Below are 14,797 nucleotides of genomic sequence, written 5' to 3'. Positions count from 1 at the left end.
TCTTCATGAAAAGCCAAGAACTAAATTTTGAAAAATCTCAATATATTTATGCTATATAATTAGATTTTTCTTGGTTGGTTACTTTTTTTATTGTAACACCAAGGTTAAAATAGTATTTTGATGTCCTCACAACACAATAATATTCAGAAATTTGAGAATATTTCAACAATAATTCTCAAAAGTTGGGTTTCACTATTTTTAAGTCAAGACATTGTTTCTAATGCCTTCATCGTATAAAATTTCTATTTATACCGTAGCTGTGAAACGAATAAAACGGTGGAACGTATTTATATCAAAAATTTTCGTATCATTCCTAAAACATGCCGCACGCTCTACGGTATTTGCATTTTCGAAAAGTTCTCAGGAATAAAGAAAAAAATATATTTCGCAAATATTACAGCACCAACCGATATCTTCCGGAAAGCGTGGATGTGACTATTATCGGTAAGCTAATTTCATTTAAAGTTTCAATGATGAAAATTGTTTACATTTCACATGTATTTATTTAATTCTCGAAAATCAGATGTTACATTGATAAGTATATAATATAAATACAAAACAAATTTTACAAATTACGAAGTAAATAAATAAACTGTCATAAGCTATGATATAAATATTCAACGATTTTCAGAAGATTTTCTATTTATAGTATAAAAATAAGTTATCCTATAAAAGTAATAAAATCGTAGTTTTTATTTAGGCGGAGGCGTGGCGGGTTGTTCTACATTTTATCAATTATCCAAGAAAGGACTAAAAACAATACTACTGGAGAAAAACAAGCTAACAAGCGGTACTACGTGGCATACGAATGGTTTAATATGGAGTCTCAGGTATAACAACGATAGCAAAAAGTAAATGAATTAAGTTAAAGTTGATATTACAAAACAGATTAAAGGTGTAAAAGCATTTAACAGGTAATAAAGAAGATATTAGTAAGATAAGACGGGGCCTGTGAGAGAAAAAAAAGAAAAATCTTGTTAGGAATAAATGTTTTTTATTCTTTTCTAATTTTTAAATAAATTAAACTAAAATAAAAAAAATATTAAAAGAAACCTACATTACGACACCATAATTCCTTATTATTTAATTTCCCAGAATAGCGCATAACGAAATCTAAATTAGCGGGGTATAAGCTGATGACATTTTTCTATTCCCTACTCTAAAATACCTAATTATGCACCGATGAAGTGTGCACAAAGTGCCACTTTAATACGTTAACTTTGTCAATCATTTCGGACGTTTCAGCTACTGATAAATGTTATTCATTCTGTTTTTGCAATAATCACCCCAAAAAGTATTGGTCGTACAAAAAGTATGCAAAGTATGCAGCACTTTATACAAATAATTGTAAGTACAAATAAACTATATACAATACAGTTGGGTAAATTGAATGTTAACAAAATTATATAATTTTCAAACATTTTTATGTCTGTTGCCAAATGTACATTCCATATTTTTTTAGTTGATTCCGGAGCAGGAAATACTAAAATATTTAATAAATTCTTAAATTCTGCCCTGTATCATAGGAACACATAACTGATACTTGTAGTCTATAAAGCAAATTTTATTTTTTTGTTGAAATGTGGCGACAGGCGTAGTTTGATTGACGAACACCCTATGTATTATTAATTAAATGCTTCTCAGGCCCTCAGACACGGATATTTTAATGTTGCGAAATACTCTCGAAACCATAAACAAATTGGAGGAAGACAGTGGTGTCGATCCCGGTTTTATACATAGTGGAGGTATATTTATCGCAAGAACAAGGGTAAGTGTTATTTAAAAGCAAGTGCTACGAGTAAATTTTTGTGTTATTAGGAACGATTTGAAGAATACAAACGTCTTCACACTATAGGCCATTTCTTCAAAAACCATAGCAAATTGCTGACGCCCAAAGAAACTCTAGAATTGTGTCCCGTTTTAGAACCCAGTGCGTTCTATGGAGCTCTGTATACCACACCCGACGGATATATCGACCCTACCATGTATTGCAATGCATTAGCGAAAGGTGGTCGACGCTACGGTGGTTTGGTGAGCAGTTTGAGATAAATAATTCGTTCAAATTTTATTGCTGATTAAAAAAAAAGCAATCTTTGTAAATGTTTTTTTTTATTTTTAAAACAGATCTTTGAAGATGTAACAGTAAAAAATATTTTAACCGCCCAGTCGACGCATGGTATTAAAAAGGTGGTGGGTATAGAAACGGATAAAGGTAAATTTTTGATTTTGGAACAACGTTTTTCATTTTTTAACATTTGTGGTGTTATTATAATAGATCCAATAACTAACTCCAATATAACATCTGTAAATAAATTGTGTTCTTTTTGATGTAATGTGCTCAAAATTCTTTAAAATGGCAGTCATGTTTTTTGCAATTAAAGTTTTGTTCCAATAAATGTTCATATTTGACCAAACGTCCTCTAAATGTACGATTCAAAAAACACATAAAATATACACGGACGGGCGAAACATTCGTTAAGATCTAGGTAGCAAAGCCTATTTCGTGGCAAACATCCTTGATTTGGCACCCATTAATAAAGCCCACTAATACTAGCTGCCCCTTGCACTTCAGGGTTGACTGCATCTTATTCAGTCACGAACGGACAGATAAAATTAGTATATCGGCGAATACTCTTCAGAATTAGTTTAGTTTTCACTGAATAAAGGACAGTGACAGTGTCTCCGAAATGTTGTGCAGTTAAGTAAAAAACAAAGTGCTTTCAAGCATTTTCTCAGACATTCTGTTCAATGGTCATTAAAATTTAACGTATTAACTAACTAGCCCGACATTAAAATTGAATTGATCAGTAAACTAATCGGGATAAGAGTTTTGTAATCTGTGCTGAATGTCAGGATATGTACTAAGTGTAATCTTCACAAACCGATTTGTAGCAATACTATTTTGTGTCTTGCTAAAGCCGCGTACACATCTGAGCAAAAGGATTTTTAGTAGCGTATAACACGACCGAACGGATTTTACAATTAATCATATAATTTGAAAAAAGTGCTATTTTATGGAAAGTTTATGAGCTGTAGAAGAAATTAAAAATCACTCTCCAACATTCTTGTGAAATTTTTAAATCGCCTGCTATCGCCGTCGCTTCGGATGTCGTGCAATAAAAAATTGCTGTTAAGGCTCCAATCTCAACTTCTTGGAAGATATAATTATGAAGACCATCTCGTACGACGTTGTCGCCTCTTTTTCTTTAGCATCTTATAAATTACTATTAATCCAGCACTAGCTACTCCTATACTTTCCATGTTTCTTACAAAGTTGGAAATTAAACTATAATTAGTTGATGTTATAATGCTGCATTGCAGGGTTCATAAATTCCAATATAATCGTAAATGCTGCGGGTGTATGGGGTGATAAAATCGCTAGACTAGCTGGAACGGCGATACCAATTCAGCCAATGAAACACAGCTACGTAGTCACCAACGATATCCCAGGTTTTAAAGGGGCACCGCCAGTGAGGTGTCACGACGGAAGTGTGTGCTTTAAGCCTCAAGGATTCGGGATGACCCTCGGCGGCTACGAAATGAATCCCGAAATACTGGATGAGGTCCCTTATTTGTTCCAGATTAAACTTCAATAAAATCGAACAATTTTATTTTGTATAGGCTCCAGAAGATTTCAACTTTAAATTGTACGAATTGGATAGAAGCTTGTTTGAGGTACATTATCAAAATGCCGTTAAGATTTGCCCCGTTTTAGAGCGAACGGGGATAAAAGCTGACATTTGCGGCCCAGAAAGCTTTACGCCGGATCACAAGCCTGTTGTAGGGGAAGATCCTAATGTTATTGGTGAGTTAATAATGGAAATTTATCGGGTAGTAATGCAATTGTATAAGAAATATAGAGAAATTATCTGATAAAACCAATTAAGAGAAATTTTTATTTCGTTCGACTCAGAAACTTCATTGACCTTTGGGTGATTGATTCCGAACAAAATTTTAAATTTTTGTCTTAGGCGCCTCGTTAAAAAGATAATCATAAAGATATCAAATATTTTAAGAAAAGTGATAGAAAAAAAATTAATTGAGCACATGAATTTACACCGACGTCGTCCTAGGTATTGGTGGTATATTTTGTTCTCTATAAAATAGTACGCTGCTGATTTATTTTCAGGCAGGGTATTTTTTGATTTCTCTTTTTCATACATTAAACAATAAATAAAGAACAATTATATTATTGTATAATGACAATACGTGCAGGGTGCTGCAAAAATTTGAATTATTATCACTCTTCTTTCTTAAATACAAGCAGCATGTATTTTATTATTACCGTCGAATATAGGAATAACTAGATATGCCCATTAGACCAGTCGTGTCTTATGTAATAGCTCTAGCAGTTAAACTCTCAACAAAATTAGTAAATATTTTAAAGTTCCACACAGATTTTAAACCAAAATTTGCAATAAAAAATTCCTTTGAATTAATCAACAAAATTAAAGATATCAAAATCCCTTCTAACTCAATACTATTGTCTTTTGATGTACAAAACTTATTTCCCAGTATTCCACCTATGGATGTGATAGATTTGGTAGATTTCACCCTAACTCGGAAACAGGTTAACCCATTGGTGAAACAAGATTTATTAGATTGCTTAAGAGTATCTTTAGACCAAAATTATTTTTTATTTAATGGACAGATTTACATTTCTAAAGAAGGTTTGATTATGGGAAACCCACTTAGTCCTTTGTTAGCCGAGATTTTTATGGATAATTTGGAAAATATCATTCTAGAACATCCTTTAAGTAAAAGTTTTTTTATGGTAGTATAGATACGTGGATGATGTCTCTTCTTGCTTTGTTGGAACGGACAGACAATTGAATTCTTTTTTAAATTGAGATTGAAATTTTTTACATTTAACTATTACGAAAGCGCAACACAAATTAGATTTTTCAATATAAACCCTTCACACACGGACACAGTCATACATAACAGCTCAAATCACTATTATACACACAAAATGGCTGCATTTAACTCTTTTATACACAGACTTCTTAATACGTCACTCTCAACAGAAAATTACAACAAAGAACTTAATATCATTAAACAAATTGCACTGAACAACGGCTACAATCCGTCCATTATAGATAAAATTATAAATAAAAAACAAATCCAGACAACAGTAAACTAACAACACAATAGGAAATTATTTGAAAAACAATAACCAAAATCTCAAAAATCAGGTGTCTACAGGTTGAAATGCGGATCTTGTCCTAATTTTTATATTGGATAAACAGGTAGATCCTTCAAGACACGCATTAACGTGTCTTGAAGAAACAATAGTCTGGATTCTAATTATGCTACACACTTAATCATAGAAAAACACATTTTTGATATTTTGCATACAGCCACAAAAAGTAGAAAATTAAATTTATTTTAAACAATGGAGATTAACAAAATGAGACATTCAAATGTATTGCTTAACGATCAATTAGATTTAAATACCTCTTCTTCATTGAACTTAAATTCTCACATTAATTAATGGTCATTTTTCGGTATATATAGTACCATGCAGTTTGTAAATATTACATTTGATTAAGACACGGTGTTGTCGAAACAATTGTCATGTCAAAATATATAATTTCGTGAAAATTTGAACTTTTAGTTCTTATTTATTTTTATTTCTTAATTATACCACAGGACTATTTCACAACGTCGGGTACAATTCCGGAGGAATGATGTTTAGCGGCGGAGTGTCCGAGCAACTTGCAGTTTGGATTAAAACTGGATCTCCGAATATTGACATGCATTCGTACGATGTTAAAAGATTTTCACCTGAACAAAGAAAGAACAAGCGTTGGATTGCCGAGACTAGTCATGAAAGTTACGCGAAAAATTACAGCATCGTATATCCACACGAACAAAAGCTAGCTGGTCGTAATTTTAAAACTGATGCTTTCCATCAGGTATTTTGCCCATACTTGGAACGAGGAAATGATAAGTCACGTTATTCGTTATTTATGTAGAGGAATAAATTATTCTACAGTGTGTTTTGTAAGTACGCGACCAAAGTTTTCGTTTTTTTTTTTCAGCATTTGGTTGCTAATGGGGCAATAATGGAACAAGTATTTGGATGGGAAAGACCTGCTTATTTTCTAACAAATGGTACAACGGCTCCTGCAATTAAGTATGATTGGTACGGTTGTTACAACCATCGAAGAAACTCTGACCAAAGATTTGAGAAAGAAGTACGAAAAGATTTAACATTTGACTTTTCGGACCATCACAATTTGGTAAGATATGATATTTTAAAAATATTTGTGATGTCAAGCGTCTACTTTCTTGAAAATCGTTATCCGCTATTTCGACTGGATATGATAGTTGTAGTTTTTCTACTCTTCAAAATCGGATTTAATTTGAAAATAAATTTACGGGATGGATCTCCAACATTTGCTTTATAATTCTTAGAGCCAGGTTAAAAACTTTTCAATATTATTGGAAATTAACACAAAATTACCAAGCTTAAGAGTTAAAAGTGCCATAAAAACAAAATACACGAACGGGAAAAACTAGCATGCTAGTGAAATTATAGGGGACTAAGACCTCATTCTAATGGAAAAGGTGTACTTTACTCTAAATCTTTGAAATTGAATTCATTTTTTTTTTCAATTGTTCATTTTATTATTGCAACTTCCAGATAAAAGCAGAAGCACTAGCCTGCAAAACCAGCATAGCATTATTTAACCTATCCTCTTACACCAAGATGTCTCTAATAGGTCCAGATGCTGAAGAAGCTGTTCAATGGTTATTCACTTCAAATATAAAGCCTGGTAAAATCACTAAAACGATAGGACTAAACTCAAGGGCAGGGATTGTGGCCGATGTGACCGTTGTTGCCCTAGAAGACTGTGACGAGGATATTTTTATTGGAGCTCAACCGAATGTAGACAACAACGACCCTTAAAAACAAGTTTATAAAAATATTCGTTTAGTTGCAGGGAAAACGCTATTATGTGGTAGCGGACAGTGGATCGGGTTACCAGATCAAATGCCACATCAGAAAAGAATTAAACGCCCAAAATTTCGACTGCGAATTGATTGAAGTTAGCGACAAATTCGGAATCTTGTCTCTGAAAGGTCCAAACAGGTAAGAACAATCAGCTAAATTTTTTATAATGAATTGTTTAAACATGTACCTACGATAAGTATGATGTTGTGTTGCGACTTAGGTAAATTAGTTTTCAGCCATCAACTTCTTATGCCTCTGATAGAAACGCCAATATCAAAGTTAAGTTATGAAATTCTTAAGATTAACGCTCATGAGTGTATGATAATCAATACGAACGATGTAGGTGAACTCGGATGGCAGATTCACATTCCTGTTAGTCACTGCATGTCAGTACTTAATTCAATCTTAGACGCAGGAAAAAAGTTAAATTTTAAAATTACATATGCCGGATTCAGAGCGTTGGAATCGTTAAGTTTAGAGAAAGGTAATTGATATGGGTTCAGAAATAATACTGCTAAGGTACGCTCAAACTCGTTATTTTTGTTAGAAGCCCACGTTTTGAATGAAGATGTCAGAGTGGACGACAATCCATTAGAGGCAGGGTTGTCCCACTTGTGCCGCTGCTCTGGTCAATATCAAGGAAAATTTGCATTGAAAAAAGTTAGCAGGTCATTTATGATTATTATAAGTTTAGTCCACCAAATTTTAATTTTTTTTATTTTTGAAAAAACTAACAGATCGAAACAGATTCAAAAAAGTCGCGAACAGGATTGGTTAGATATTTATGCTATTCTTGCCTACAGACAAAATATAAACAATGGTGTTAATTACGTAAATAAGTATTTGCAAAAGTATGTATGGTGTTCTCTGCTGTACCTGGGATGGATATCACGGGTTGCTAGTTAAATCTCACCCTATGCATATATATCGGGTCCTATGTAATGTAATCCTGTAATAGTCAGAGGAAATGTTGATTTGATTTTAAATCGAACAAGTTCAAGAAACGCTAACTTGTTAGGGAACTTCTTGGATAAAATATTAATCGATACCCTAACTGCAATACCCCGTTTACTTTTTTATTTGGTGAAATGGTGGCAGCCCATTTTACATGGCTGAATCGTTGATTCAGAGCCTTAACTTTTTTGTCAATGATAAAAATTTTTTATCTCTTCTAGAATTCGTTTTCTTTCAGATACGGGATATTACAGTTTTACCATCATAATGTTATTGTAATATTAAAAATAAAATAATAAAATCTGATACTGAGGGACAAATTGAACAGTGATTTTCTCTTTTGAAGATTGAGGAAATCGGACCAAAGAAGAGGCGAAGCTTTTTCGCTTTAGAACATCCCATAGCCCTCTACGGGTTGGAAACAATATGGAGAGATAACGAAATTGTTGGCTATTTACGCAGGGGAGGTTATAGCTTTTCTATGGATTGTTCTGTAGGAATTGGGCAAGTTCATGACTTTTGTTCTTATCATCCCATTCGCAATGGTTTGTATTTCCAGATATGTCTGCCACTCATATGATTCTGTCGTAGACAGCCACTTTTTACGAACAGGGAGGTATCAAATTGAAGTCAGAAATAAAAAATATCCTGCTATTTATCTAGGTAGCCCAATACTCCCGGAAACGTTTCCTGATTTGTGTCTTTGTTGACTGCATCTGCACATTTATTTTATAGTAAATCTGTAATGTACAACCCATAAGTATATTATTAATCTCTGTAATATAAATTCGAGCTTTTACCAATATGTAAGACTTTTTACACAATCAACCATTCTACCAAGGTCACTATTCTGCAATCTTGGGAATAGAAATGTTGTAGGCAAATAGTCAAAAGTTAGTGTGTTCCTTTAAAATGTTAAAACGCATCAGTATCTTTGATAAAGGTCTATTAAAAAAAAAGAAATTGTTACTCCGAAGTTCATTCTCATGAATGATAGAAATTTTACGTCTTGTGTATATTACCAATGTTTTTACTACTAATTTAATAAAAGAAATTAATAACCAAAAACTGCAATGATAATGGAGAACCTTAACCAACTTCCATAGTGGCACAATATTATCAATGCTCTGAAGGAGATTGATGAATTCCTTTCAGATTTCACAAAATCACTGTTTCTTTTCTATTCAAGATTACTGGGTAGTAAAATTTTTCCCTTTTCAAGAATAAACTGGACAGCTTTTCTTCTTCTTCTGTTACGTTTCACATCAAGTTGGGCCAACTGTTCGGATCATTCGTCTATTACTGACGTCAATCGCTGATTTAAAAACACTTATTTTGAAATCCACAACGTCCAACTTATATTGTACATGCGGTCATCAACTTATTGGATATCCACCGACTTTTCCGGCGTCTGCCGAGGAAAATTTTACCGATAACATTTTTCACAACAACCAAGAATCATGGTGGGAATCGAACCCACAACCTACTGTGGTCGAGTTGGCAGGGCAGAAACACCTTGCCAACCGAGCCATCCTCGATTCCATGGACTAACCTGTATCTGGTAGGTAAAGAAGCAGACATGCAAATGACTTTTTATTTTCCTCTGTCAAAGCAAGAAATTTAATTCGTTTCTGTGGTGTGGTGCAAAAAGCTTAAGACAAAAGTTGCTGTCACATGACAACTTGATTAACATTATTTATTAAAAAGTACCAAACCATGAGTGAAACTGCTAGAGAAAATGCACCCGTGGTTCATAATCAAGTTCCAATCGCGCAAGATGAAACTAATCAATCAGTTAGCGGGGAAAACGTAAGCAATATCAATAACATCAGCCACGTTTTGATGATAGAAATTTCTTTTTTCAGCAAAATGGTACCATACAACAACAGAGACAACCTTCCAGGCTCGAATCATTTTTAACAGTGGCCAAATCCCTTGTCATAAGAATGGTTATTATTTATTTTATTACTTCTTTCTTTAGGGCCCCCAAACCACCTGTCACAAACTTAACTGACAGTCCTGCACCAGTAACGCAGGCAAAAAACATTTTTAGAGATGGTATGCCATTAAGTTTACACATTTTTCTATCTGAATCTGAAAGATTAAGTAACTATTCACACCATAACTTGTTTTGGTACAAAGATATTGTATATAGTGACTGGACTGGGGGTGCAAATAAGGATGGAATTTTTGAAATTGAAAAAGACGTCCTAATTACTGACACTTTGAGGAACAATGGATCTCTTTATTTGCATGCATTTGTTACTAAAAGGGGTTTAAGTCCAGATCCAAAAGCTAAAAATTACAACTACAATGAAATGAGCGGCGCTGTGAAACAGCTTAACAGGTAATTATTACATTTCATTACAAACATCTTTGTCTTTTATGAAAAGTAAACATAATTTATCATTAGGTAAATACCTACATTAAAGTCGTTATGCAAATAATTAAATGTCACCTTATTTTAAGCATAACATAGTGTTATTAACTTTAATTTTTTGTAATGACGTTTTTGTTTCAGATTTAAAAAGATCAAATCAAGCAAAACAAAGAACCTCCTCACAGGTGAGACAGAAAATGCAGAAATTGATAGTGACAAGATTGTATCCCATTTTCATTCAAATTTCACCATTAATCTAGTTTGCGATCAATCTCTATGGAATTATGGTCAAGTGCCTGCACCTTTGGATCAGTATATAAAATTTACTGATGACTTTGCTTATTATAAACCAATTTTGTACCCAAATGATTTCTGGAATATGGCACGCGACTACAAACCACTTAATGATACTCTGAGGTTGAGGTTGACTTATCAACCATTGAGTTTGCTTAAATGGCAACTATATGCAGCTCAAGCCATGCGGAATACCATGTTTAATATTTGGGGAGAGGCTGAACCTCAGCAGACTGACGAAGAACAAGACACTATAAAGGAAACTCTTATGGATACAAATCCTTACCTACTCGGAATTACTTTGGTTGTTTCTTTATTTCATTCAGTCTTTGAACTATTGGCTTTTAAAAATGATATCCAGTTTTGGAATAACAGAAACTCTCTTGAAGGGTTGTCTGTTAGATCAGTATTTTTCAGTGTTTTCCAAAGTCTCATTGTGTTACTCTATGTTTTGGATAATGAGACCAACATGCTTATAAGGATATCCTGTTTTGTTGGTCTTTGCATAGAATTGTGGAAAATATGGAAAGTGGTAGACATAAAATTTGAAAATGGAAGAATCACATTCCATGATAAAGGTTCTTATGTTGAATCGAGTACTAAACAATATGATGAATTAGCTTTCAAGTACCTGTCTTGGCTATGTTTTCCTTTACTGGCAGGCTATAGTGTCTATGCCCTACTATACCTTGAGCACAAAGGATGGTATTCATTTGTTTTGGATTTGCTTTATGGTTACCTGCTAACTTTTGGATTTATAATGATGACGCCTCAATTGTTTATCAACTACAAACTAAAATCGGTTGCACATTTGCCATGGAGAATGTTAACTTACAAATTTCTTAATACTTTTATCGACGATATGTTCGCGTTTGTTATAAAAATGCCTACAATGTACAGAATAGGTTGTTTCCGAGATGACATAGTGTTTCTGGTGTTTCTCTATCAGCGTTGGATTTATCCTGTAGATAAAAGCAGAAAAAATGAGTTTGGCTACTCAGCTGATCAAGAGGAACAACAATCTACTGGAAGTGATCGTCAAGTTGTACCAAAGGAAACCAAAAAGGAGCAATGAGCTTTATTATTTATTTTATATTGATATTGCCTTCCTTTGAAAACGTATTATTTGTGATACCGACATATATGCATGTTATATATATGCCAAAATCAAACGAGAGGCGTAAATAAAATTAAGTTGTAGGGAATATTTGTTGTAAAAAATCATAATTAAACGCAGTTTGTGAGGTTAGATCCGAAATGTACCTTATTTTAATATTTGTGCGAGTTTGTACTGATTATATTAATAAAACTGCGTTTATACTTTGTCGCATTTTTAATTTAAATAAGGGTTCTTTACTTTAATTTGGGCTGGCTTTAATCGATATAACAGTTTTCTTTTTCTGCGATTGTTCCTAAATTTAATCTGAGTTTGGTCCAATTATCCTCGTGCATTTGGTCTATGGAAGAAAAAGATGAAGTATTTTTTTCATCCATATTTGCGATCTTTGACACTCTCGTGTTATGTAAAAATTAATATTAATTTAAAAATTCAAAAAGTTTTTGGGTTTATACTTCATTGGTGATGGGTAGTCTTGCTCGTATAAGTTTAAATAAACTTGGAGGTTGTAAAAGTATTAAGATTTTACACTTAAAACATGGAGTTCGCACCATTACTTCAAAATTAGATCAACTGCCTCCGAAACCGAAACCCTGGCCCTATAATGAGAAGAAATTTACAATGTTGAATTTCTTTTTCGATAAAACCTCTGCTAGATTGGACGAAAATTCTAAGGTAATAATTTACCTCGAAGTTTCTCGTAAAACAGTTTTGATAGCTTGTAGTAGTGGAAGGACCTGTCGCAGCGGGTAAAACAAAAGTAGCGAAACAAATCGCCAACACGTTTAATATGTTATATTTACCTGAAGCAAATTTGGATATGTTTTACATTAACAGTTACGGGTATGACTTGAGGAAATTAGATCCTATGTTGCCTGAAGACTGTAGAACGTTCGATGTTATGGATTTTTTGAAAAATCCAAGACACAAACTTGTTGCCAGAATGCAGATCGAGCAGTTTAGAGCAAAGTATTTGTATAAACTGTTGCTAACTATTTGCCTTTATTAAATTTTTATTCTAGATACTCCCAGTATATAGATGCCTTAGCACATATTTTAAGCACTGGACAGGGTGTTGTTTTAGATCGCTGTGTTTACTCTGACTTTGTCTTTGCTGAGAGCATGTTTAGCCAAGGGTACATCTCCAAAGCAGGTAAGTCTCGTTTAATTTTTCAAAAAAGTTCTGGATTTCTCCGGCATCACTTGATCAATTACTATATACTTGCTGACGTTTCGCCAGTTTCATTTAAGTTCTGAAGAAGTCAATAAGTTGATTGGTGAAATGTCAGAGAGTTCAATGCATTCACCAACTGGCGCAATTCTCTTTTGCACCAAAATAAAGTCCAAAATGATCATTGCCTTCATTTTTCAGCAAGAAAAAAATATTATGAAGTCAGAGACAATTGCATCGGTGAATTGCTGAGACCTCATCTAGTGATTTACCTGGATGTTCCTGTACCAAATGTTTTGGATAATATTAAAAAACGTGCAGTTGGTTGGGAAAAAAATTCTCAAGTTTTAAATGAGAAATATTTGGAAGTCATGGAATATAACTATAAGCAGAGTTATTTAAGGCGAATGGGGTAATATATATTTTTACAAGAAAAATGTTAATTGTGGACTAAGAAATTTACTTACATTTACTTACTTACATCATTGCAGTAAAAATTAGTTTTAGTGTAATAACTGAACTTTTTTTAGGGAACATGCTGAGCTTTTAATTTATGATTGGAGTGTTGAGGGAGACCTGGAAATTGTTTTAGAAGATATTGAGCAAATAGATTTTGATAAGTATGATTACCAGGATCCTCACATGAAAGATTGGTATCTCAAATTAGAAGAAGATTATGCTTGCCTTCGGCACTTGTAAGTTACTTCTGCATTTAAATGTATGGAGGTGTATGTTACTGAATTTTATAGGTATGCAGATAAAAAATATAATTTAATGGCTTATTCTACCAGTGTTCCAATGACAGGTGCACCAGAACTGCTTGTCGACGCGGAAGATGCAGATCAATACCACAAGATTTTGGCCACAGTAATTATCTTGATTTCACTTTTTATTTTTTAATTGTTGGCATACACTTTTTAGGCGCCGGGTGAACAATATGCACCAGGATATAATAAGGCCTTGGGAGATACAGGCATACTTTTCAAAATGGATCGTCATCAGAGGGACACATTACCTTTGACAGAGAGGCGATTACATTACCTTTAAAGTGAAACTTAAGTTATTTATATTTTTCAAACTCTTTATTACAACTGTCATTGTTAAAGAAAAACCAGATACTTGTAATAAATCTAAATCGAATAGTATTGTTTCATTTTTGGAATGTGATCATGCTTATGATTTCCAACCAGGAGTTTCAGATATACGAAGCTAGTATTGAATGGAAGGTTTCAATTTTATTTTTTGACCATCATCACTTTAATTTCATTCAGATTTCATTGATGCATAGTTTATTTTGTGTTGTTCTGGATACATTTAACATAAATCAAATTTTTGTTAAATTAATTTCGCAAAAATAACTATTAATAACACTGTTATGCAGATCATTGTTCCTTGGAAATTTAATAAATATAAACTTGAGCAAAAGAAAAATTATTGGGTCATAAAATTGATAAAATTTTATGTACCTACGTGGGAAATGTGATACCACTATAGTAATAGCGCTAAAACTCGTTGAACTAGTTATAGTTCGCCAACGATATACCGTTCTTAGAACCTTTACGGTTTTGACTTTGGAATGAGTTTAAGACCCGCCTGTTGTAAAGCGGAAGGGTCCACTCTTTTCATCACGTATACCACAAGCTAGAGCCGCATTTAAGATGTTAGCCGACAAGAACTGTGGCTTGCGGACTGTTGTATTTTAAGAGTAGGAAAATTTTCTTTATTAAACTGTTATTCATATTAGTGTGCTTTTTATAAGTCTGTAAATGATATGTATTTTGAAAATTTCTATACAAAGAAGCAGTTATTGAAAGTTCTTCAAACCGGAATGTTTGACAAGAAGTATAATGGCCATGGAGAGAGATTCAAAGTTGACCGTATTTCACCATATCACAGCAATTTTAATTTGATAGAACTGAT

At 33.2% G+C, this 14,797-nt stretch overlaps 3 protein-coding genes across 7 annotated transcripts; all 3 read left to right on the top strand.

The window, feature by feature from the left end:
- The first annotated feature begins 319 nt into the window (after window positions 1-319).
- On the top strand, window positions 320-8,886 carry LOC132704611 (sarcosine dehydrogenase, mitochondrial-like). Of its 5 annotated transcripts, none has more exons than XM_060674722.1 (15): window positions 320-444; window positions 701-830; window positions 1,645-1,768; window positions 1,819-2,031; window positions 2,125-2,212; window positions 3,322-3,563; window positions 3,622-3,805; window positions 5,653-5,918; window positions 6,045-6,245; window positions 6,650-6,895; window positions 6,945-7,099; window positions 7,198-7,445; window positions 7,509-7,621; window positions 8,262-8,419; window positions 8,475-8,886. In XM_060674722.1, the coding sequence occupies exons 1-15, from the start codon at window positions 321-323 to the stop codon at window positions 8,623-8,625; spliced, it is 2,643 nt and encodes an 880-aa protein (XP_060530705.1). In that variant the 5' UTR covers window position 320; the 3' UTR covers window positions 8,626-8,886. The 5 variants fall into 5 exon arrangements, 4 of the variants coding, with proteins under 4 accessions (XP_060530705.1, XP_060530708.1, XP_060530707.1 ...); XM_060674723.1 differs by having other exon boundaries at window positions 326-444; window positions 690-830; XR_009619296.1 differs by lacking the exons at window positions 7,198-7,445; window positions 7,509-7,621 and having other exon boundaries at window positions 8,475-8,596.
- A 656-nt stretch (window positions 8,887-9,542) lies between these two features.
- Window positions 9,543-11,904, top strand: LOC132705184 (putative lipid scramblase CLPTM1). The gene is made up of 3 exons (XM_060675629.1): window positions 9,543-9,724; window positions 9,781-10,262; window positions 10,437-11,904. The coding sequence occupies exons 1-3, from the start codon at window positions 9,632-9,634 to the stop codon at window positions 11,662-11,664; spliced, it is 1,803 nt and encodes a 600-aa protein (XP_060531612.1). The 5' UTR covers window positions 9,543-9,631; the 3' UTR covers window positions 11,665-11,904.
- Window positions 11,905-12,059: 155 nt separating this feature from the next.
- Window positions 12,060-14,011, top strand: LOC132705185 (NADH dehydrogenase [ubiquinone] 1 alpha subcomplex subunit 10, mitochondrial-like). Its single transcript, XM_060675630.1, has 7 exons — window positions 12,060-12,381; window positions 12,425-12,675; window positions 12,729-12,859; window positions 13,079-13,289; window positions 13,408-13,572; window positions 13,627-13,744; window positions 13,799-14,011. The coding sequence occupies exons 1-7, from the start codon at window positions 12,172-12,174 to the stop codon at window positions 13,922-13,924; spliced, it is 1,212 nt and encodes a 403-aa protein (XP_060531613.1). The 5' UTR covers window positions 12,060-12,171; the 3' UTR covers window positions 13,925-14,011.
- The last annotated feature ends 786 nt before the right edge of the window (window positions 14,012-14,797 follow it).

The sequence above is a fragment of the Cylas formicarius genome, unplaced genomic scaffold (genome assembly GCF_029955315.1).
Source record: "Cylas formicarius isolate icCylForm1 unplaced genomic scaffold, icCylForm1.1 PGA_scaffold_7__23_contigs__length_41026272, whole genome shotgun sequence".
NCBI classification, from domain to species: Eukaryota; Metazoa; Arthropoda; class Insecta; order Coleoptera; family Brentidae; genus Cylas; species Cylas formicarius.
The sequence above is the reverse complement of the archived record's forward strand: the minus strand, read 5'-3'. Positions and strand labels throughout refer to the sequence as shown.

Bases quoted from the DNA above. Each gene is read 5' to 3' on its own strand.
- LOC132705184 (XM_060675629.1), top strand. From the start codon at position 9,632: ATGAGTGAAACTGCTAGAGAAAATGCACCCGTGGTTCATAATCAAGTT. The intron at 9,725-9,780 runs GTAAGCAATATC...TTCTTTTTTCAG, and splicing joins AATCAGTTAGCGGGGAAAAC to CAAAATGGTACCATACAACA. The intron at 10,263-10,436 runs GTAATTATTACA...TTTTTGTTTCAG, and splicing joins GCTGTGAAACAGCTTAACAG to ATTTAAAAAGATCAAATCAA.
- LOC132704611 (XM_060674722.1), top strand. From the start codon at position 321: ATGCCGCACGCTCTACGGTATTTGCATTTTCGAAAAGTTCTCAGGAAT. The intron at 445-700 runs GTAAGCTAATTT...GTTTTTATTTAG, and splicing joins CGTGGATGTGACTATTATCG to GCGGAGGCGTGGCGGGTTGT. The intron at 6,246-6,649 runs GTAAGATATGAT...TGCAACTTCCAG, and splicing joins TTTCGGACCATCACAATTTG to ATAAAAGCAGAAGCACTAGC.
- LOC132705185 (XM_060675630.1), top strand. From the start codon at position 12,172: ATGGGTAGTCTTGCTCGTATAAGTTTAAATAAACTTGGAGGTTGTAAA. The intron at 13,290-13,407 runs GTAATATATATT...AACTTTTTTTAG, and splicing joins AGTTATTTAAGGCGAATGGG to GGAACATGCTGAGCTTTTAA. The intron at 13,573-13,626 runs GTAAGTTACTTC...TGAATTTTATAG, and splicing joins TATGCTTGCCTTCGGCACTT to GTATGCAGATAAAAAATATA.